Raw genomic sequence first — 24232 nt, 5'->3', positions numbered from 1 at the left:
CCTTCTGTTCTTCTTTGTGCTTTCTGCTTTATAAATCTCACTCACACAAGCACACACTCCACTAGGGATTCTTATATCACAGTAGGAGTTATTTTATGAGTTGTTTTTTCCTGGAAATGCAATCATTGCAAAAAATTGTATATATTTTAATATTGCCAACCACACAAATATATCCAAGATGGCATTTGCAGCATGACAGACAGAACACCCTACACTCCACTGACATCAGATTCTGTATAAGAAAGATAATCTATTCCACAACGCAGAAGCAGTCAGTAGACAGCAGCCGCACAACCTTCTGTTATTACATTATTAAGAAGCTCAGAGGAGAGCAGGAATACAAATTACACCATATAAGAATCTTTAATGAAACTACCAACCCTCATCTGAACACAGACTGGATATTACAGACAGGCAGGGGCAGATCATTTGACATATTGACATTTTTTAAAATGGAACACTAGAACACCACTGAATACTGCTGTTTATATATAAAAAGGTAAATGCATTATTCAATGATAATAGTTAACAGTATCGTGGTACACATGACCTCATTATGTGCACGTTTAATTTAATAGGTTCATTCAAAATTAATCTTAAAAAATAAACATTAAATATAAAATTACAACATTTTAAAATAAATAATTAGATTTTAAAATATATCAAATAAGAAAAGAGATCTTTAACTTGTAATAATATTGTACAATATTACTGTTTTTTATGGCTTTTTGTAAGCCTTGGTGAACAGCAGCTTCTTTCAAAAAATATTTATGTAAAAAAAAAATTAGTTGATATAATTGGTTCATTCATCACTCTAAAAATGGAAACTGGTCATATTGAGCACACTTCATTATGGGATATGTTATTCTGTTCTGGGCCTGCTCTTGTAAACAGGGAAATATATGTCATCCATGTATTCTAGAGTACTGTACACTGCAGAAATAGACTAGTACAGTGGTATGATATTCCAAACATAGCCCTTACGTGTTCTTACTAACTAGGTCATGCTAACAGAGTGTAAGGCTCACTTGAGGGACATTAGCAGGTCAGATGGGTACGGGGAAACCTACCTGCTCATCACTGCGATGGTAGTCATTTTCCTCCTCTGCTTTCTCGTCTCCTGCTTCCTTATTGGCTGGATCTTCTGATTTCAGGTCACCTGGTGGGGTAAAATGTAAACAATTGTTTTTTTTTTTTACAAGACAGTCCCCAGACAACCAGAAGAACCATCTTTTTGGTGAACATCAATCTCTCCTCAATTCTGCTTTCAAACTACTGTAGAAATAAAAGCACAGGCATTTATCTTTCCAAACATCATCTTCGCATTTTAAAACAACACGTTTATCATGGTTCGTATTAAGATTCCAAGATTTTGTAGTTCTTTGCTTCTCAAAGCTGGAATTATATTGCGTACTAGTTTGTGAGTATGGGAGGAGTTTCTTCATTACACATTCATCAAACACAAAAAAGCAATTATCTCAACCTGCTCCCCCACGCATTCGCCAATCTCCAAAACAAGTCTGCACCTCATCATTGGAAACAAGATTAATTTGTGATTCAACCTTCCCAAAGAACGCTTCACACCTCACACCTTTTTAAAATATATTAAAACAAATTAGTTATTTTAACTTATAATAATATTTCACAATATTAAAAAATTTTAACAATAAATGTAGCCTTGATGAGCAAAATAGATTTTTTTCAATTTTTTTGTTTTAAATAAAATCTTACTGACGTTAATTTTTGTTTCTGTGGCTGTTGACAGCAGGCCACAGATGCGGTCCATATAGTCCTCCATTTATATCCTCAAGACTACATTTATTATTAAAAATCACCAAAACTGGCCAATGCAGGACAGAATTAGATACATATGACCAGTCCAGTTAAGTGTGGTTGACTTATTTTATTGCATTTCAACTGATCGACTGTCCACACACCCTCATGATTTTGTATGAGGGGCTGTCAAACATCACTATGACATTGTCATTGCATCACCAGAAATCTCAACTGCAGTAATGGGAAAGGAAAAGAGATTTTGTGCAGCTGGAAGAAATGCAGTCTGGGTTCAGTCGTTCTTAAGCCTCGACTGCTACAGCGATGGCCTCTTCCCAGGACACCCCGAATATCCTTTCCGATACTTAAAATGTTCCCTGACTGGAAAAGAAGTTCACGGAGTCTGAGCTAATCTGCGGCAAGCAGACTGTGAAGGAGAGAAAAAACAGGACTTCCAGCAAAATAAATTTTGTTAGGGTGGTTAATAGACGGGGTGCCTCCATAAAGCTGTCCGCCGATGAGGTGGACAAGCTCAGGTAGCAATTTTACCATGCTTTCCGGAAGGGTGACTTCTTTTTTAAGCTCGGCAACAGTCTGGTTAATATCCACTGTGACGGGATTTGAGAAGCACTGTCAGGTACCCTACCATGGCAGATTCAGGCAGATATAATAGCACACCTGTGACACCAGGCCAGAAAAGCACTTTCGATGCTCATAAAACTCATAAATAAAGGCTGTCATGCTTTATGCTTATTTGTGGGTAGGTAATGTAGTAACGCAGTCAGTTACATCGTCATTTCACCACGTGCCTCTCCTCTGAGTTCAGTTTGATAGTTCTGTGGATTGCTTGAGGACTGAAGACATCAAATGAAGCATTACTGAGAAAAAAAAAACAGCTCTGCTAAACTAGCCGAGACAATGTGGAACAAGATACCACTTATGTCTGAGTCTTATTTACTACAATGCATGAATCCAGCCATAACAACTGCTGACTCAACCTGCTTGAGGCCCAGTGTTTGCTCAGATTTTATCCCTGCGCACGGTGCTAAAAGATGAAAAGAGCAAGATTTCCTCAAACAAACACTAAAAGCCTGTTTACCACCAAATCAACTGAAATAATGTGCTTGTTTTGAGTCTGGAGACTTTCAAACATTCTTCTATAACAGCTCCTTTAGATTTATACAGGCAACATAATGCCTAAACAAATGTTAAGTTGCAATGTGGAAATTTTCTTTATTGTAATGCAAAAAAAAAAAAAAAGGCATGAGGTCAGTAAGACTTTTTAATGTTCTTGAAAGAAATCTTGTAATGCTTCCCACTTGTTTGATCAGTGATAGAAATAATGTTGTAAACTATTCCAAATTTAAATAACAGTTTTCGGTTTCTTTTTCCTGTGATGTCAAAGCTGAATTTTCAGCATCATCATGAAATCTCTCTAATATTTTGATTTGCTGATCAAGAAAAATTTCTTCTTATTATGAATGTTGAGAAACAGTTGTGCTTCTTAATGTTTTTGTGAAAACCATTATACTTTTTTCCAGATTCGTTTGACGAAAGATTTGAAAATGGAAATCTATTTTAAACTGTAAATGTTTTTAATGTCACTGATCAATTTAATGAATGCTTTAATGCATAAATAATTATATGAATATATATACCCTGATCCCCAAACTTTTAAATGGTAGTGCATTATTTACATTGGCATGTACAATAGGGTTATAATAACTTATAATAAAATACTCCATTTCAGTAATGAGAAAAACCATTGAGATTACAGAAAGCATGCAAAAGCAAATCTGTATGCAATACATAAATGAAGAATCGGTAGAAATATGCTTAACTAGCATGAAAATAATGTCATACTGCAGAAATGTTAATATTCCTTCAACATGCTTTAGTGTCTTTATACAAATTTTAATTTAATTTGTATTTTTGGGGGGAGGAGTGGTGAAATGTGATACAGGCATGTTTTTGAATGATTTAGACTTTTAAAAGGCACTCTGTACCACTTCCACTCAGATCGCAGATGGACTGTACCACCGACAGTAATTAAAGAGAGCTGGGACGTACCATTGCGTTGAGCTTCCAGGTGGGTTTTCATGTTGCACAGTTCTCCTTTGATGTCTCCAGGCACCTCCATGCCTAACTTCTGATAGAATTCTCTCTGTTTCTTCATCTCCGCTGCACACAAGAGAGCAAAGAGGAAAAATTAAAGCCTTACTAATAAAATCTTACACATAATAAGCTGTTTCATAAAATATGCTTTACATAAGAAAAATATGAAACATCCAAAAACTAAAAGGAGGGGTGTGGGGGAGAAGGGGGGGAACAAACCTTCTTGCAATCCTGGCACCAACTTATAGACAATATCTTGCATTGTTCGGTCATGGCTGAGGGAAGAGAGAAACAGTAATGAATATGATTTATTCAAATATGCATTATTACACAAACAAGAAAATTGCATTTCGCATTTGCATTCGGCAGGCATGTTTCCTCATAACTATGATTGTTAATTAGCATATAGTGTAGTTCTTCTTCATGTCTTTATATTCTCCTGTGACTGGTGTTTCCCAGGGCTCGCAGGTAAAACTTATTAAGCGTGTGTTGACATGTTCATCTCTGTGGCGCCTCTGGTACAGCTGCCCGCCTCTGAGAACATGTTACCATGCCGAAAATCCCACAAGTGCCGGTTCCAAGCCAAAACAAGCACCCGCTTTGAGATTCACAGCTCTTGTCATGTTGCTTATACTTTCTAGGACACTGTAAATGAACTCTGGAAAAATCTGAAAAGAAATCTGAAACTTTAACTTTGAATCTCATAAAACATGTTGACAAGGTTTACATAAGCACGTTAAAAAAAAATTCCCTGCATTGTGACATTATTTTCATGAAACTTAAGAACATTTACCCCAAACTCTCATTAAAGCAAAGAAACATAACTGTGGAATTAAAACATTTACACTACTGCATTCAAATCATTCTAATATGCTAACTTGCTTTTTTTTCTCAGGATTCTTTGACGAGAAGCATGTTCAAAATAACAGCATTTACTTGAAACATATACCTTCTGTAACATTATAAATATATATTCCTTGCTGAAAAAAAGCAATAGTTTCTTTTTAAAATAATCTTCATGACCCCAAACTAATGTCTATAAAGCATAGCCTAATAAACATTCAGTATATCACAGTAAAAGGAATTCATTATTCTAATGAAAATAATGTCACAATGCAAAAAACAATATGCAATTTTTTTTTTAGATTTTCTAGTTCAGTGAACAAGTCCTTGTGGCAGGATAATTCCTCTTAATAGCAAATAATGACTCGGACCAGTTGGAAACTGATCTTAGACCTACACTTGTGCCACTTTGAGAAACCAGGCCACATTCTGTGTCCGAGTCCAGCTTGCTGTTAGCTGATCTGCTCCCTGAGGGCACAATGAGCGAGAGAGAGACAGAGAGAGATCAGGACTGTGAGGCAGAGGAGCACCTGTGTCCCTGGTGCACAGCCAGAGCTGCCACCTGTTCCCAAATCCCAGCAGCCTCGCGGGGAAGGCAGAGGTCCAATTAGCCGCCACGGAGCATCCACAGAGGGGGCCGGTAGGCCTGGTGGTGAGGGTGGTGACTGGCATTTAGCTAGCTGTTCAACAAAAGCTTTGTTTTGTGTGTGTGGGTGTATGTTTACACAAGTACCAGAGAGAACTAAGGATCAATCAGCTGCCACTGTTAATACAGACAAATCCAGTTTTCATTCACGATCAAACAGCGTGGCTCATAAACACCGGGGTGTTAAACTAAGGTCAGATTAATCATGCGGAGAGAGAAACGAGCTGGTTTGACAGCATACAACATGATGTAACTGACCTAGAACTCTTATATTGTCTCTTCTTCTCGTATCCCACATGGCTTTTTCTTTTTTTATCTACCAGCAGGGCCATGTCGACTCTTTTCCGCCCCATTCAGAAGGAAGAACTGGGACCGTGGTGAATATTTAATGTGTTTGGAAATTGTTTCTCATCAGCGAGCGACTGTGAGCTTCCATGCTGCTAAATGACAATTATAAAAGACCTGGCATTCGGCCCAGTGCATCAGCGGATCCATCAGACACACAGGCACCGATGCTCAGGGGGCAGATGGACGGCACACCCCAACAGTTTACACACACACCTACAGACTACACACATCTGCACGTGTCTCTCAGCAGCCGTTTGTTCTCACAGCATAAAAAGGCCTTTTTTGTTGAAACAGGAAGTTTGATTTGGAGACATTATTGCAAAAGGCTTGTTCGGTCAACTCTTTAATAAGAGTACATATGCATACAGATAACCTCAAAGGCTGCAAGTCACATAAGATTTAAAACATGATATGTATGATATGCAATAACCTGCAAGTTATTTATTTTTTTATTCACATTTTATGGAGTTTTTTGTGGTTGGTTACTGTCAAAAGAGTTCACATGTCTATGAGACTTTGGTATCTAGATAAGTCTTTGCCACTTCTTTCATGTACGTCTGTAGGATTTATTTTCTGCCAGGCAAAAATTACTCAGGAAAAGTGTGTATATATATATATATATATATATATATATATATATATATATATATATATATATATATATATATATTTGGGGTCAGTGAGATTTTTAGTAGTTTTTACTATATTTTTAATCAAATAAATGCAGCCTTGGTAAGTGTGAGACTTTTTTCAAAACATTTAAAAAAAAATGTTTGTTGTGACCATATTTACAAAGTGCATTTTCTATGATGTGCCCTCTTTAAAACGACATAGCATGCTTCAATTGCTTATGCACTATGCCATCAGAGGTCACTTCCATTCAAACTAGAAAAAATTGTGCAAATCAAAAAAAAGTTTAATATTCTGCACTGTTGTGATAAATAAACATCCTGTGATGGTTTAGCACAGCTGCTGCCCTTAAAATGACATCATCTGGAGCAATTCAGTTCCAGAAGTGTGTAAAACTTTCAGGTCACATCACCAGATGTTTTCTCTGGGATGAGTGTGCTGGAGAGGAACGCTCCACCCTGGACATCAATAATTCACCCTCCGACAAAGACAGCTGGAGGGAGCCACGTCGCCTTCAAATACCCATGTGGCTGCACGACACACAACTAACATACACAGAAGCCAGCAGTCGGAGACTCTGCTATTCACCGGTGTGCCTTGATGGACCCCTACTGGGCTGCTGTATGGTTTACATTGATTTAGAGGTGTTTGTTTACTGCGGTAAACTCTTACCCGATGTACTGCAGTGGATGGCTCTGGTGAATAACAATCCGACATGTGGGGCACGTGTTGTTCTCTTCTAGATACTTCACCAAACAGCTCCTGCAGACTATAATGTACAAACACACAGTTTAGACACCTTTATTAAGTTGATTCTGTACACATCACATAATACATCACAATCATAATTATATTGATTTCCAAGAGACAAGAATGTCACATTAAAGTGAATTTGTTTGAATGACCCCGAGGCGAAAAAAACAAACCCCTTATAGCCCTTCTAGTTTTATGACTCAAACTACTAAAGCATAATTTCAAAGGATCTTGATCTGTGGCACAATGACTCCCTCTAGTGTTTTTATTCAAATACTAGCTTGACATGCTATAATTAATCTGAAAAATATTTTTTTGACTCCTCCTTTTGCTGTTCAAACCACATGATTTTAACAAAAAAAGATTCTGAGTCAGATCCTTTTAATGTATCTGTCAATCTGGTTCACAAAAACTGTAATAAATGATTTGTTCACTAAGACTCTTCCCATTCAATGTGCTGTTTATCACTGCAGCTGCATCACTGAGTCAGTGAGTTGAACTTGAATCAGTCTGATTCAAGAACGAATCATTGGAACCTGGTTTTGTGAATCAGACCATTCTCTGGAAAAGATTCGACTCCAACAAACGATTTTTTAACAAGTCAGACATCACTACTACTCACCTGAACACACCAGTGAGATCTAGGTTAAATCAAGGTTTCATTTAACTTAAATTTGGGAAATTTTTTTTCATTTTATGTCACTTATATAGTGTCACTTTATAGTGACAAGAGTGTGCAGAATGTTCTTTAAAATTCACCATTTATGGTCCACAGAATAAAAAGTCTTTAAGGTGAATGTAAGTCCAATTTACATTTTAGGGTAAAGCACCAATTCTCCACACAATATATATCTATAGACAATATAGATTCAAAATGTTGTTCATAACTGAAAGACTAGATGGTGGCATAGCAATGACACTTACAGGTGTGTAAGCACTCAGTGACCGTGGTGGCATCGATCAGGTACCCCTCACACAGACGACAGGTGATGTGTGCATTGATGTCCCACAGTTGAATCTTCCTGGTTAACATCTCGGGGTTCTGGATGAGAAAGAAAGGGTGGAAAAAGACAGGTTAAAGCATTTCACAACATACAAAAAACAATCCAAAAGTCAGGCTGAACAATCAGGGGTCAAGAGGGTGATCTCATAGGTCACTGAGGTCAACCCTTTAAACCAACCATTGGCTTGCCTTCACCCATTTAATCAAAACAAAGGTCAAAAACAAGTGTTAGTCTAACTTCATGTTTTAAGTGAAGTCAATGTTTTTTGGGGGGCTAAAACCTAGTCTCCACTTTAAAGACAAAGTGTGTTGTTTGTTTAGGGATGTGAAGCAGCCAGACGAAATATATTGACCAGACATGCTATCCACTGAAGTACAATGCATGTCAGGACATGTGCTGCTCATATTCAATACAGATTAAACAGATTATTCACCACTTCAGTAGCCCACTGGAAAGAAAATAATTAGATCTATGTTTCTTCGATATTTGTGATTTAGCTTTTAAGAAAAAAAAGTGGGAATTTGCACAATATCATCCATTTTAATTGTGTGGTGATTGATCAGAGATTGTCTGAAATCCCTGTTTTAATACATGAATCAATTTTGATAATCATATTAGGATTAAGTACATAAATATTACACAAACATCAACATTAAAGTCAACATACCCTAATTACTTCCCCATCTCATTATGCATGGTTTATCAGTTTATGTTATTTATACAGGGACCTACAGGTTTCCTTTTTTTATAACATGATTAACAAATAATAAAAATATTTGATCAAATCTAACAGAAAAGTTATTATTTTACATTATAATTATGTACAAATAGCATTTAAACTTTTTTTTGAATAATGTGCACTGATCGACTGAAAATACAAAAACTCTGAACGGTGTCTTTAGAGATGTTAGAGATGGTTGGAGCAGAAACAAGTGCAGAAAAGTAGAAGATGAAAGGGAAGCACTGCTAGTACCGCAATAAGGCTAAATGTGTTCAGTTAGGCATGACCACAGATGTTTTATGTTATGGCACTTCCTCATAAAAGATTTTTTCGAACCTCATGAATTCAGCCACCAGCCATGATGCAATAACATAATCAGTGTAGTGCAATGTCAAATGAGGACAGAGAACTGCCACGGGCTGCAGTGAATATTACACTCCTACATTAGTGGGCTTCAATAAAAGTTGGGGTTTCAAAGCCATTAATTTACCCACGAGTCTAAATGCCGTATTCTGAGAAAAAAAAAAAGTCAAATCCAAGTATTAACAACACATTACACAAGGGTCATGAATGTCACATAACAGATGTCACAATACAGTTTTTAGTCTTAGCATAGACAAACTGTTAAAAAGTATGACAATTCAATTTGGCACAAAGGAAGTTTGTGAGCTCTGTGGCAGAGGAAATGATTATAAAGGAATTAAAGACTTCTAAGACTTCTATTCTTTGAATTTAGTTATTTGGATTACTTTTACTGGACCTTTTAAAGCTGAATAAATCACCATTTACTTGAAACTTGGACATTCTGAACGTCTCGATTGATGAAGAGATAAAACATAGGTAACAGAACAACATAATGGAAATTTTGGGGTGAAAATTTTAAAACTGTTAAAGGAATATTCACTCAAAAATGAAAATCAGCTGAAAACGACTCCCCTTCGGGCCATCTATGATCCTCTGCAGGAGTTCAAATAAATGGAAAAAAGAAAAAATAACAATAATCCACATAACTTCAGTGAAGCAAAAACCTGCATCTTTATAATAAACAAATCAATCAAGATTTTTTTTTTACTTCAAATCATGCTTCTGGCTGAAATACAGGTGCATCTCAAAAAAAATGAATATCATGGAAAAGGTCTTTTTTTTCTTTAATCAAATATAGAAAACTTCATATATTCTAGATTCATTGAACAAAAACTGAAATATTTCAAGAGTTCTTTGTTTTATTATTCTGATAGTTATGCTCTTGGGCTAGTTTGGAACATGCAACCACAATTATGGGAAAGACTACTGACTTGACAGTTGTTCAGAAAACAATCATCATCACCCTCCACAAGGATGGTAAGCCACAGAAGGTCATTGCTGAAAGGGCTGGCTGTTCAGTGCCATTTCAAAATATATTTATAGAAAGATGACTGGAAAGAAAAAGTGTGGTAGGAAAAGATGCACAAGCAACAGGGTGAACACAGCCTTGGGAAGATTGTCAGGAAAAGCCAATTAATGAACTTGGGAGAGTTTCACAAGGAGTGGACTGAAGCTGGAGTCAGCGCATCAAGAGTCACCTCACTCAGACGTCTTCAGGAAAAGGGCTACAGCTGTCATATTCCTAGAGCCAAGACACTCCTGAACCAGAAAAAAGCATCAGAAGCATTTCACCTGGGTAAGGAGAAAAATAACTGGACTGTTGCTCAGTGGTCCACAGTCCTCTTTTCAGATGAAAGTAAACTTAGCATTTCATTTGTAAATTAAGGTCTGGAGTCTGGAGGAAGACTGGAGAAGCACAGAATCTAAAGTCCAGAGTGAAGTTTCTGAAGTCAGCGATGACTTGGGTGCTGTGACATCTGCTGATGTTGGTCCATTGTGTTTTATTAAGTCCAAAGTCAATGCAGCCATCTACCAGGATATTTTGGAGCACTTTATGCTTCCTTCTGACATGCTTTATGGAGATGCTGATTTCATTTTGCAGCATTTCACCTGCCCACAGTGCAAAAAACACTTCCAAGTGGTTTGCTGACCATGATATTACGGTGCTTGACTGGCCAGCCAACATGCCTGACCTGAACCTCACAGAGAATCTATGGGGTATTGTGAAGAGGAAGATAAGTAACATCTGACAAACAATACAGAGGAACTAAAGGTTGCTATCAAAGAAACCTGGGCTTCAATAACACCTCAGCAGTACCACAGACTGATTGCCTCCATGCATCGCCGCATTGAAGCAGTAATTCATACAAAAGGAGCCCCAACCAAGTATTGAGTGTATTATTAAACCTGCTTTGGAGATCTTGAACATTTCTGTTTTGTAAATCTTTTTTTTATTGATCATCTTTTTTTAAATTAAATTAGAAAAAAAAAAACTTTTCCATGATATACAAATTTTTTGAGATGCACCTGTACAAGTCTATCAATAACATTAAATCTATTTACTTCTTTTTCCATTGAAAAAGTCATATCGCACGAATCAGAAGTGAAATCAAGAATGAAACAGATCAAGCACAGTTTACAAATAAAAACAGTTCTAAAAAAAGGGTGGATTTTGATGTGAGAGGAACAGCAGGAGATGGACTTTTTCACTGGAGGAAGCATTATTATGGATTATGGACAGATATAACACATTTTATTGTATTTTTTGCCAAAAGTGGCCGTTTTAAGTTAAAACATCTTAATGGATAATAATGGATCCTTATTACAAAAACGCAGCTTTTCATTTGACAAGATGTTAATCGATGGACTGGAATTGTGTGGATTAATTATTAATTGTTGGACTCTCATTCTGACGGCACCCATTCACTGCAGAGAATCCATTGGGGAGCATGTGATTTCTCCAATTCTACATTTCTCCAATTCTGTTCAATCTGTTCAACTCATCTACATTTTGGATGACCTGAGGGTGAGTATATTTTCAAAAATGTTTTTTTTTTTTTTTAACTATTCATTTAAGTCGGATTAAACATTGTGCAGCACCAAAGGAAGTGATTCACTTACCCCCAATGCCGCCATGTGTCTACTACTGAGGGTCTGGCAGCCGGGCTTCTTCTGCGAGACACAGGGTGGTGTTAACTATGCATCCTGTGCTTCACTTCACACAGCTGCAAAAACACACAGGCATTCATTTATTTACACACATTTATACACAAATAACTGCAAGGAAATAGACTATTTTCCCCCTTTGCCTTTCCAGAATGTTTTTAGTAAATAATATTTTCAGTTTTCATGATTAAGCCAAACTACAAAGAGTGTGAAGCTTTTTTCCCATGTCTTTCCTAAAACTGTACTATGGGGTTACAAAAAATGTACAATAAAGGTATGCAACATCTTTAAGATAAAACTGTTTGTTGATTACAAACAAGATATGCATAATTATGTCATGACCAATACATTTTTCAGTTACAACTGGAAAAATTAAATTATTAAAGTGCCACTATTAAGGATTTTTTTTAAATTACCTTTCATGCAGTGTGTACCACAGCTCTAAGTGAATGAAAACATCCTGCAAAGTTTTAAATCTGAAACTGCACCGTTTATGAAGTTATTGTCTCTCAAAAGAAAGAGTCGACCCTGAATCATTGAAACGAGTCGTTTTTAAAATGAATCCCAAGCCGTTTCATTGTGACGTCAACATGAAATAAGCATATTACCCGCCCACTTCGTTGATCTTTTCGCGTTGTTCTGAATGAAAATTTTAATTCATTCTTTGCCAATAGGTGCGTCTTTTTGAGCGGTACAAATAGCGGTTTCCCCGGTAACGCAGTACACAAAGCAGCACTGCGCTCACAAACGCTGCTTTATCAGTCAGGCATGATGAAATGAAAATGAGACCAATCGACCAATCACCGCAGATTAGCGTCACGCAAATGAGGGGATTGGAAAAATGAATCATTGAGCTAGTCGTTTGGGAGTCGTTGAGCAAGTAAGGTAAAAATAAGGTAAAAATAAATGCATATTATAAAACAATGAAATTTTTTTTTTGGACCTTGCTTGCTTGTCAACCTGTTGTTGGGCACTCCCAAAACCAGAAAATGAACCTTTCATTATATTATAATTATATAATTTAATATATTAAATCATATTATAATTTATGATATAAATAAAATATCACAGATACAGATTACAATTTGCTGAGACTTTCTGAGATGCCCACACATGTTTGTTGCTGGCCTGCTTGAGTCCACACTCCAGACACAGAGACTCCCAGTCTGAGAGTTCCTGTCTGTTCGCTAGCCTGTGAAATTAGTGCACTTAAACCAAACACATGAATGTAGGTCATCTAAGGATATATGAGCAAGGGTGTATCATCAGAATCACAGCAGAACCAACAGTTGAACATGTTAGACTATACAAGTTTAGAACTAATAGGTAACTAATAGTTTAGAACTAATAGGTGACAACTAGCATTTTTCAATATTCATGCCATTCCCAATGGATCAAATCACGGGCTTGGTCCACATTTTTTTTATGAATATCCTGTTTCAATCAGAAATGCATCACATTATGGAAGTAAAAATGGTTGACTTCAGTAATTCTCTTTGTAAACGGAGACTCTAGACTTCCCAAATTCCAGTTTAAGAACAAAATTTCCTAAACAAATCAACAGCAATTTAATCTACCATTGCTGAGGGCACCACTACTTTGTTGTGGTAATAAAATAACAAAAGAAAACAGATCTCATTACAATACATGAAACTGTGCCTAACACAAACTGCAGACTGGAGCCACGTGAATCTCAGTGGGTTTTAAAATAACATGACCAATATAGATAGATCATTGCCACACAGAGTATCCAACATTTGAAGGACCAAATTGACATTGGTGCAAATTGAATCAGTTGTTAGTTTGGGTTTGAAGCAAAACCTTCATGCTAGGGGCTGTACAGGAAATGAGCTGTGACTGGGAACCATCGTATCACAGCTGTACTGCTTAAAGCAAAATCAAACAGAACCTACACACAACTGTACATTGTGAAAACCCATTGACCAGAGACTTTGATGATGATTTGTCATGTTCTTATCATTAAACCTACTGAAGTAAACACTCTTTATCATCATCACCATACGCAGACAACAAAAGAACAAAACCAAACATGTTATCATGACAAACAAGAATTCCAGATAAGAGATTTTTGAGAATTTGCAGTGAAGATGCAAATAGTTCACATTCAGGACTTCAAACACTTTTAGCCAAACACACCATCGATATGAATTTACACTAAAATGTAAGTAAAGAAACTAAATTACTAATATATACAGTACAGACCAAAAGTTTGGACACACCTTCTCATTCAAAGAGTTTTCTTTATTTTCATGACTATGAAAATTGTAGAGTCACACTGAAGGCATCAAGGGCTATTTGACCAAGAAGGAGAGTGATGGGGTGCTGCGCCAGATGACCTGGCCTCCACAGTCACCGGACCTGAACCCAATCGAGATGGTTTAGGGGTGAGCTGGATGCAGACAGAAGGCAAAAGGGCCAACAAGTGCTAAGCATCTCTCGGGGAACTCCTTCAAGACTGTTGGAAGACCATTTCAGGTGACTACCTCTTGAAGCTCATCAAGAGAATGCCAAGAGTGTGCAAAGCAGTAATCAAAGCAAAAGGTGGCTACTTTGAAGAATCCAGAATATGACATATTTTCAGTTGTTTCACACTTTTTTGTTATGTATATAATTCCATATATAATTCCACATGTGTTAATTCATAGTTTTGATGCCTTCAGTGTGAATCTACAATTTTCATAGTCATGAAAATAAAGAAAACTCTTTGAATGAGAAGGTGTGTCCAAACTTTTGGTCTGTACTGTATATATATATATATATATATATATATATATATATATATATATATATATATATATATACACACACACTCACTTAAAGGATTATTAGGAACACCTGTTCAATTTCACATGGCAGTTGCTTCAATGCATTTAGGAAGCATTTAGGTGTGGTCTTGATCAAGACAATCTCCTGAACTCCAAACTGAATGTCAGAATGGGAAAGAAAGGTGATTTAAGCAGTTTTGAGTGTGGCATGGTTGTTGGTGCCAGACGGGTCGGTCTGAGTATTTCACAATCTGCTCAGTTACTGGGATTTTCATGCACAACCATTTCTAGGGTTTACAAAGAATGGTGTGATAAGGGAAAAACATCCAGTTGCGGCAGTCCTGTGGGCGAAAATGCCTTGTTAATGCTAGAGGCCAGAGGAGAATGGGCCGACTGATTCAAGCTGATAGAAGAGCAACTTTGACTGAAATAAAACCGAGGTATGCAGCAAAGCATTTGTGAAGCCACAACACGCACAACCTTGAGGCGGATGGGCTACAACAGCAGAAGACTGGAAAAATGTTGCCTGGTCTGATGAGTCTCGATTTCTGTTAAGACATTCAGATGGTAGAGTCAGAATTTGGCGTAAACCGAATGAGAACATGGATCCATCATGCCTAGTTACCACTGTGCAGGCTGGTGGTGGTGGTGTAATGGTGTGGGGGATGTTTTCTTGGCACACTTTAGGCCCCTTAGTGCCAATTGGGCATCATTTAAATGCCACGGCCTACCTGAGCATTGTTTCTGACCATGTTCATCCCTTTATGACCACCATGTACCCATCCTCTGATGGCGACTTCCAGCAGGACAATGCACCATGACACAAAGCTCGAATCATTTCCAAATTGGTTTCTTGAACATGACAATGAGTTCACTGTACTAAAATGGCCCCCACTGTCACCAGATCTCAACCCAATAGAGCATCTTTGGGATGTGGTGGAACGGGAGCTTCGTGCCCTGGATGTGCATCCCACAAATCTCCATCAACTGCAAGATGCTATCCTATCAATATGGGCCAACATTTCTAATGCTTTCAGCACCTTGTTGAATCAATGGCACGTAGAATTAAGGCAGTTCTGAAGGCGAAAGGGGTCAAACACAGTATTAGTATGGTGTTCCTAATAATCCTTTAGGTGAGTGTATATCAACCAATAGTTTAATGAACGAAAACTAAAATAGTGCTTTACTATTAAACTGAACCATTATTTGTAAATAAATAAAAATATTAATATTAATTACATATTGATCATTAAAGTTAACTAATGTTAACAGAAGCAACTTTCAAATGTAAAAATGTATTAGTAAATGTAAAAGTTGAAATTAACACACTATAACAAGGAACAAAACTTCTACAGCTTTTATAAACCTTAGTTACAAATGGAGTGTAACCATTTCATTTCAAGTCATGTTTAAAAATGGCCATCTTTAAATATCTACACAGAGGCCATAGCACTGAAATAACTTATAGATGGATATTGTGTGTATACTCTCACACTTTATTTTCTTCTATTTTAGAACACTTAATTATCTAATCGAAATAACAAAATATGTTAGTCACACACAAAAGTGAAACGGAGTGTCATGACTAGGACAACTTACAGGTAGTGATGGGCGATACCTCTTATTTTATTTTCCATCAGTGTCATCGATATTTATACAGATACCTCTAACTGATCCTTTAAATTATTAAAATAATAAAATCAGTAATTATACTAACTTAACATTATACTGAAAGCCATGTTTATTTAAAACATTTTCATACTCCTTATTTGTTTACACTGTCAGAATTAAAATGTACTAAAATTGTCATTTAGCTATTTACTGGGGCAGCTAGCTTCTCTACCCATGAAAGGGGATATTAGTACCATACAAGTACTTTTTAAGGGCCGATAAGATACAAATCTTGGGCCGGCAATACCATGACTTAGGTGCCCTTGAGTAAGGCACTGAACCCCCAACTGCTCCCTGGGCGCCACAGCATAAATGGCGGCCCACTGCTCCAAGCGTGTGTTCACTGCTGTGTGTGCACTTTGGATGGGTTAAATGCAGGTTGCCAGATTTACGACAGAAACGAGCGCACTTGATGATGAATTATTCTGTGTTTTCCGTCAACTGGCAATACATTTGGGTAAACTGGCACTGGGCGGGTTTTAAAAACCAAAACAAAGATCGACATTCCGACCCGGAATGCACATTTTCAAAAGAGAATAACTGACTGAAGCATTGTTTTTCAGATAAACAAGTAGGCTATGTTAACTTGTTTCTGTTTCTTAGCATGTTTCTTAAATATCTGGATATAGAAAAAGTCAAAATACGCCCCTCCAAAAAAAGGCTTGACCAGGTGCAAGATCAAAGGGTAAATCAAATAGCAGAAAAAAAAGATCTGCACAATGTTATGCTACCTTTATTCAAAGAGTTAAAAATAGCAACGTTTCATTCAAAGACCTTCATCAGGCAAACGCATAAATCTGCAAACATATTATGGTATTTTTATGCTTTAGTAGAGTCAAAATCTTTGAAGCTAAACTATTTGACAAAAGACATTTGAAACACTAAATAGTGCAGCAGAATAAACCTGAGGGCAGTTTAAACATCTCTTACTCCAGACACAGCTCTCCATTACACATGCAGTCAAAGATTATGACAAATTCAGTCTCAGCTTGAGCTTTCTACAAGAGAAACCAAAATCCATGTTCGGCCAGGACACACAGTGAGGTTTACGAGCAGAAACTGCCTTGACGAGTGGGCAGCACTCGTCATAGGAAATGTCCTTACCTGACCCTAAAGAAAGGCCATCTCATATGCCACAGGTGAATAGGGTTTTCATAACGGGGTGTGTCAAACATTTTCATACAAAGTGTCCAGCAGTAACACCTTTCGCTCAGTTTCTCACACATTTGCTGCCACAAAGGATCCGCTGTTATTCGTCAGTGGCTATTGAAGTGCTCTGAGACGGCCAGGCACACAGACGCTGCCAGCTGTATGAAGCGCTCTGTGAGGAGCTAATGAGGCACCACAGTATGACAGACTTACTAAGCGGAGCAGTTTTGTCTCTGGAGAAATGGGTTTGTGTGCGACCCCAACGCTTAAATGAACACAGCCCGACAATCAGACAAAAATAGTGGTTCACACTTGTTACAAACAGTCTTTTATGGCCTCATGCTAAAAAAAGAAGCATCAATTGAGGAGTGTCGGGTCTGTAGGGAGCAGGGAGCGACTCTATTGCTACAGAGCCAGACTATAAGATTGCTGGACAATTGAGATTTACTGATGTCATTCAGCAACCTGATAATACCGCTTTTCAGAGTGCTAGAGCACCTGGCCTAATGAATTATTGAATGACAGATTCAATAAACCTTTACATAAAAAAAAAAAAAGGTATAGTGGAGGTACCATGGAACAGTAATGATATCAGTAGGGATACACCAGTTGACCGGCCATAAATCGGAACCGGACGGATTTTGCTTAAGATTGGCAATCGGCCCGTTTTTGGTCCTTTCTCGGCTGATTTTTCCGGAAGTGCGCCCGCGTACACAGAGACTACATTGTAGTCATTCGTTATGTCATTTGTGTGGAAGTATTTCGAAATCTGTGCGCAGGACACGGGCAGCCGTTCAGCACTGGAAATGCAGAGCTACATGTCTGAGGCACAGATAGCAGGAAGCGATCAGCCGTTGTTGTACTGGCGCACAAAATAAGAGCCCCTTTCCTGCTCACTGAAGCTGCTCGAGTGTACTGTACCCGTCCGCGCCCTGTGAAGGGATGTTCAGCTCAACTTTTTACGTTTAGGATAAGAAACGAAACGGACTAAACTGTGACAAAACTGATTATAATTTTTATTTTTTTTGTAAAGTAGAACTTGCATACACGTTTGAAAAGCCAGAAGTAAACGTCAGTTCTGTATAGGATGATTATTTTTATTTTACCTTAAAATTACATCGACTTAATTTGATTTAAAAATCACCTGCTGTAGCACACTGAAAAAAGGGTTTCATTCATCCAATGAAAAAATGTTAGGGTAATGATTCGCATCTATATTTTTTAACTTGAGACAATAGTTATTTATTTTTCATTGGCTCAAGTAAAAAAAATATAGATGAATCATTTGAAAATGAATCATTACCCTAATGTTTTTTTATTATTATTGGATGAATGAAACACTTTGCATCTTTGTTTTATTCACACCAACATTATTTGATTTTTACATTTTGGAATAATGTGTTTATATAGCATAGTTTTATTTAGTCTCACTGATAAAGACCTTTTTTTAAATTTAAAACCAAATTAAAAACTAAAATCCTGAATGCTGATTAAGAAACATCTTATTGAATGTGTGCTGATTCTGTTGTTTGTGTTGAGTTGTTGCCTTTTATTTCACATGGTTACAGTTAATCTTTTCATTTAAGGCCAGTTCTCTATGTAGTTTCAACCCAGTCAAAAAACAAAAGCTAAATGCTGATGTCTGTACCATCTATGTTTGTATTGAATGTAGGCTACTTACTGTGCAGTTACTGCAGTTAATTTCAGATGGTTATGGTTATTGTTTTCAATAGCCAAAAGCCAGTTTGGCCTATTAAATACCAAATAAACATCTGGTTTATGCACACTTTCCTTTATTTGTTTGTTGCATAAATTTAAAATAAATAAAAATAATCAGAAATCGGTATCGGAATCGGCCAGTCTGCTTGTAAAAAAATCTGTATCGGAATCGGCCAAGAAAAATCATGATTGTGCATCCCTAGATATCAGATTGCAAAAACCTGGTACTTTGATATGGTGAGTGATGGAATACATACATTTGCAAAGTAGTCCAAAGAATATGATGGTACAATGCCCAAAAATATAATGCCAAGGCACTTTTTTGGTAAGCAAAGCACATATAGAAAATATCTAGTTTAAGTCACTGATGTTGACTAGTACTAAAATCCACTGAACTCATAATAATGCTACTTTACAGGCCTTGGAACATCTTGTTTTGCAAAAAACATTTATATAAAATCATAACTGACCCAACTACTGTCTTAACACACACACATTCCTGTTCTTATTTGTGACCAGGAATGACAATTTTATCAACACACATCAAGTCATGTTACAGTATAAATCACTTCAGAACATCTTCTTTCCAAAACTTTCACAAAATTCATATTATAACAAAAGAAACAAAAATGAACAGAGACACTGAAGTAAGACTGACAGAAAATTACGATCAATTTAAGTAATATCTCTTGAAACCTGAAGTATTTTTATGCAACTTGGTGAAAGTCCAGCAGGATATACTGTAAAAATATGTATATCTCACACAGACAAACTGAACCTTGTTACTCTAATAGCCAACTGCAAACAGCCCAAGCCACAAATTCTAGTTTCAATACTTAATCAGAATCAAATGTGTGAAAAGTATTTCAACACAAAAGACGTTTGGCCAAACAATTTCTTGTGATAAACCAGTGTATATGTTGCAACCATTTCATAAAAGCAATAATTGATGTGGCCCCATTACCACACATCAAAAGGTTACATTCATTTTAAATAATTCAATAGTCTGTCAATTCTTTCTTAGCAGACACTTTCTTATCAGACTTATCCGACTGTACATCTACTAAAGAAGAGTGATCATTGCCATACTGCCCCAGATCTGAAAGCATCACCACCCAAAAATTTAAAAGTTCATCAGACAAGAAGGCACGATTATATCAGTAAAATACCATATCTCTTAAATTCCAGTAGTTAACCTCATTAAAAAACATCACAATCACACTTAATCAGAGTTCATCGGCTTATTGCATGAAATCCTTTAACAAGGAATGCATTGTTCAGCTCTCTAAAAACCATCACCAGTTTTACAGGCTATAGTAGGAACTTTTACATTGACTTGAATCTTGTTTGTGTTCCAGAATGTGTAATCACACAGACAAATTCGGAGTTTGAAGGTTGTCTCCTCAAGATAAAATACACAGAAAGCACCCATGTAGCATGTTGAAAGGATTCTGAAAGACTGACATCATACGGGGAAATTTAAGTCAATGCTGTGATTCATTTCCCCTTACACTGCTTATAAAGATGAGAATTTGAAAACCCAGGGGTTGTCATTTAATGTTCATTCTTGTGCTATGGCAATACCACAACATTAACATGCCACTTTTTAGCAGCTCTTGATTAAGCCTGCACAAATAAAACACTTTTCTTCACACTGAAAACTGTTAATCATTTATTTCTTTAATAAAACACAAAATGATAAATTTCACCACAATATCTAAAACAAATGGACAATGTGATATAAAAGCACAAAAAAGTAGTCACATGGCTTACGTTTTGACAGTTTCTCACACAAAGCTATCAAACTTGAGCACACTTTTATGGTGTTTTTGTCATGTTTGGAACTTGACAGCATCCATCCATGTTCACTTTCACTTGTAGCAGCATAAACATTATGCCTATGATCATACAGAAAAAAGAAAAACATACATTTGCACCAATGTCTCTAACTATCTAAGCAAGTAAATTATGTCAATTTCCATTTCTGGGTGAACTAAAAAAAGAAAAATGAAATCTGTTAAAACGTCCAACTCTCTTATCATCTATACACAGGAAACATCACAAGCTCTGCCATGACCCACATTTACGGAAGTGAGACTAAAAGTGTATCAGCAGAATTCATCCACTATGACCCTGGATGCTTGTGAAAGAGGGGTAGTAGAAATTGCAGAACAAAGGTCAAAACAAAGGATCTTAAAGGGTTAGTTCACCTAAAAATGAAAATTAGGCTTTAAGTTACTCCTCCCTCAAGGCATTCAAGGTGTATACAGCTTTCTTCTTTCAGACAAATTCAGAACGCCCACCTCATACGTCATCCGCCTGGAACTGCTTCCGTTTACAATAGTGAGCACAAGCTAGATTAAATTGATTATTATGTTTAGAGATGCACCAATTGCAATTTTCTTGGCCGATTCCCAATTTTTTTGTTATAAATAAGAATAAATAAAAATAACAGCACAAATAAATGCAATAGAATAAAGTGAGCTATGTTGTTGTTGTTTTTTCAGGTTAAGTAAGTTTTTATTCAGGTAAGAAAAACTACAGAAATAATCAAATGTACATTTTTATAAAATTTAATTTCTGTAGTCTTCATTGTAAAAATTAAATACAAATTAAAGCTTACCATTAAAGTTTTAAAACGTATTCTGTCAAGAGCAGAAAGTGATTTTCTTTCTTTGATTAACAGATTATTGGACAGCGGTCCCTTTAAAAGTTTATCCACAGACCCAATATACTGTTAGACAACACGAGTTCTCATTCTCAACTATTTAACGTTCTGAAACTGACTGGGTTGTAAATGCCAGAGACGGGCATTTTGACTTAATATTGTATGTATTTGAACATTTTAGTGTAGTTAGGCACTCATTTAGGTATATGTAGCTCACAAGCTGTTTGAGACTGAGCGCAGTTTGTTCTCTTCATAGATCAGTGCTGGTGCGCGTGCTTTTGGTGTAAAGCACGAAACTTGGGAATGACTAAAATAATGCCCAGTACAACTACTATGTAACCGGTGAGAATGAGATGTGAGTGAAAGAGAAATAGAGGTCTGCACGGGCTTTAAACTGAAGCACGAGATCGTCTGACCCGACCCGAGCAGCACAGTTAAATTTAGAGCCTGACCCGAAAACTTTTTTTTTTTTTCACAGTGGAAAGCCAATTTAAAAAATGCTGTTTTTCACGACTGCATGGCAATGATCAGTAAACAAATACATGTAAATAAACAGGATCAATTAAGGCTTGTCCAGTTCACAAGGTGAAAAAAAAAAAACCTTACCATTTATGAAAGTTTATGAACATCAGGTGCAGCCTGAGGAGTGCGAGAATGTGCTGCTGACGTTATTGCCTGTGCCGCTGGTAACAAAATGGATTGGCTCCAAATCGGAAAGAAGTGAGACTGATTGGCCGGTCACCGATCTACAGTCGTGGCCAAAAGTTTTGAGAATTACATAAATATTAGTTTTCAAAAAGTTTGCTGTTAAACTGCTTTTAGATCTTTGTTTCAGTTGTTTCTGTGATGTGCTGAAATATAATTACAAGCACTTCATACGTTCCAAAGGCTTTTATCGACAATTACATGACATTTATGCAAAGAGTCAGTATTTGCAGTGTTGGCCCTTCTTTTTCAGGACCTCTGCAATTCGACTGGGCATGCTCTCAAGCAACTTCTGGGCCAAATCCTGACTGATAGCAACCCATTCTTTCATAATCACTTCTTGGAGTTTGTCAGAATTAGTGGGTTTTTGTTTGTCCACCCGCCTCTTGAGGATTGACCACAAGTTCTAAATGGGATTAAGATCTGGGGAGTTTCCAGGCCATGGACCCAAAATTTCAACATTCTGGTCCCCGAGCCACTTAGTTATCACTTTTGCCTTATGGCACGGTGCTCCATCGTGCTGGAAAATGCATTGTTCTCCACCAAACTGTTGTTGGATTGTTGGAAGAAGTTGCTGTTGGAGGGTGTTTTGGTACCATTCTTTATTCATGGCTGTGTTTTTGGGCAGAATTGTGAGTGAGCCCACTCCCTTGGATGAGAAGCAACCCCACACACGAATGGTGTCAGGATGCTTTACTGTTGGCATGACACAGGACTGATGGTAGCGCTCACCTTTTCTTCTCTGGACAAGCCTTTTTCCAGATGCCCCAAACAATCGAAAAGGGGCTTCATCGGAGAATATGACTTTGCCCCAGTCCTCAGCAGTCCATTCAATATACTTTCTGCAGAAGATCAATCTGTCCCTGATGTTTTTTTTGGAGAGAAGTGGCTTCTTTGCTGCCCTTCTTGACGCCAGGCCATCTTCCAAAAGTTTTGGCCTCACTGTGCGTGCAGATGCGCTCACACCTGCCTGCTGCCATTCCTGAGCAAGCTCTGCACTGGTGGCACTCTGATCCCACAGCTGAATCCTCTTTAGGAGACGATCCTGGCGCTTGCTGGACTTTCTTGGACGCCCTGAAGCCTTCATTACAAGAATTGAACCTCTTTCCTTGAAGTTCTTGATGATCCTATAAATTGTAGATTTAGGTACAATCTTAGTAGGCACAATATCCTTGCCTGTGAAGCCATTTTTATGCAGCGCAATGATGGCTGCATGCGTTTCTTTGCAGGTCACCATGGTTAACAATGGAAGAACAATGATTTCAAGCATCACCCTCCTTTTAACATGTCAAGTCTGCCATTCTATCCCAATCAACCTGAAAAATGATCGCCAGCCTTGTGCTTGTCAACATTCTCACCTGAGTTAACAAGACGATTACTGAAATGATCTCAGCAGGTCCTTTAATGACAGCAATGAAATGCAGTGGAAAGGTTTTTTTGTGATTAAGTTAATTTTCATGGCAAAGAAGGACTATGCAATTCATCTGATCACTCTTCATAACATTCTGGAGTATATGCAAATTGCTATTATAAAAACTTAAGCAGCAACTTTTCCAATTTACAATATTTATGTAATTCTCAAAATTTTTGGCCACGACTGTAGGCCGATAATGAGGAAAATAGTCCGATTCCAATCCATGGCCGATCGATCGGTGCATCTCAAATTACACT

General features: G+C 37.2%; 1 protein-coding gene across 1 annotated transcript in view; it reads right to left on the bottom strand.

Moving 5' to 3' along the window:
• Positions 1-24232, bottom strand: part of LOC132113871 (polycomb group RING finger protein 3-like) — a 33903-nt gene that overhangs the window by 5914 nt on the left and 3757 nt on the right. The window contains exons 2-7 of the mRNA XM_059521907.1: positions 11819-11922; positions 8033-8150; positions 7028-7124; positions 4108-4163; positions 3844-3954; positions 1071-1159 (exon numbers count right to left, since the gene is read on the bottom strand). Coding sequence (XP_059377890.1) covers positions 1071-1159; positions 3844-3954; positions 4108-4163; positions 7028-7124; positions 8033-8150; positions 11819-11833 — 486 coding nt within the window. The 5' untranslated portion in view covers positions 11834-11922. The remainder of the gene's footprint in view (positions 1-1070; positions 1160-3843; positions 3955-4107; positions 4164-7027; positions 7125-8032; positions 8151-11818; positions 11923-24232) is intronic.

This window comes from Carassius carassius, chromosome 33, assembly GCF_963082965.1.
Source record: "Carassius carassius chromosome 33, fCarCar2.1, whole genome shotgun sequence".
Taxonomy (NCBI): Eukaryota; Metazoa; Chordata; class Actinopteri; order Cypriniformes; family Cyprinidae; genus Carassius; species Carassius carassius.
The sequence above is the reverse complement of the archived record's forward strand: the minus strand, read 5'-3'. Positions and strand labels throughout refer to the sequence as shown.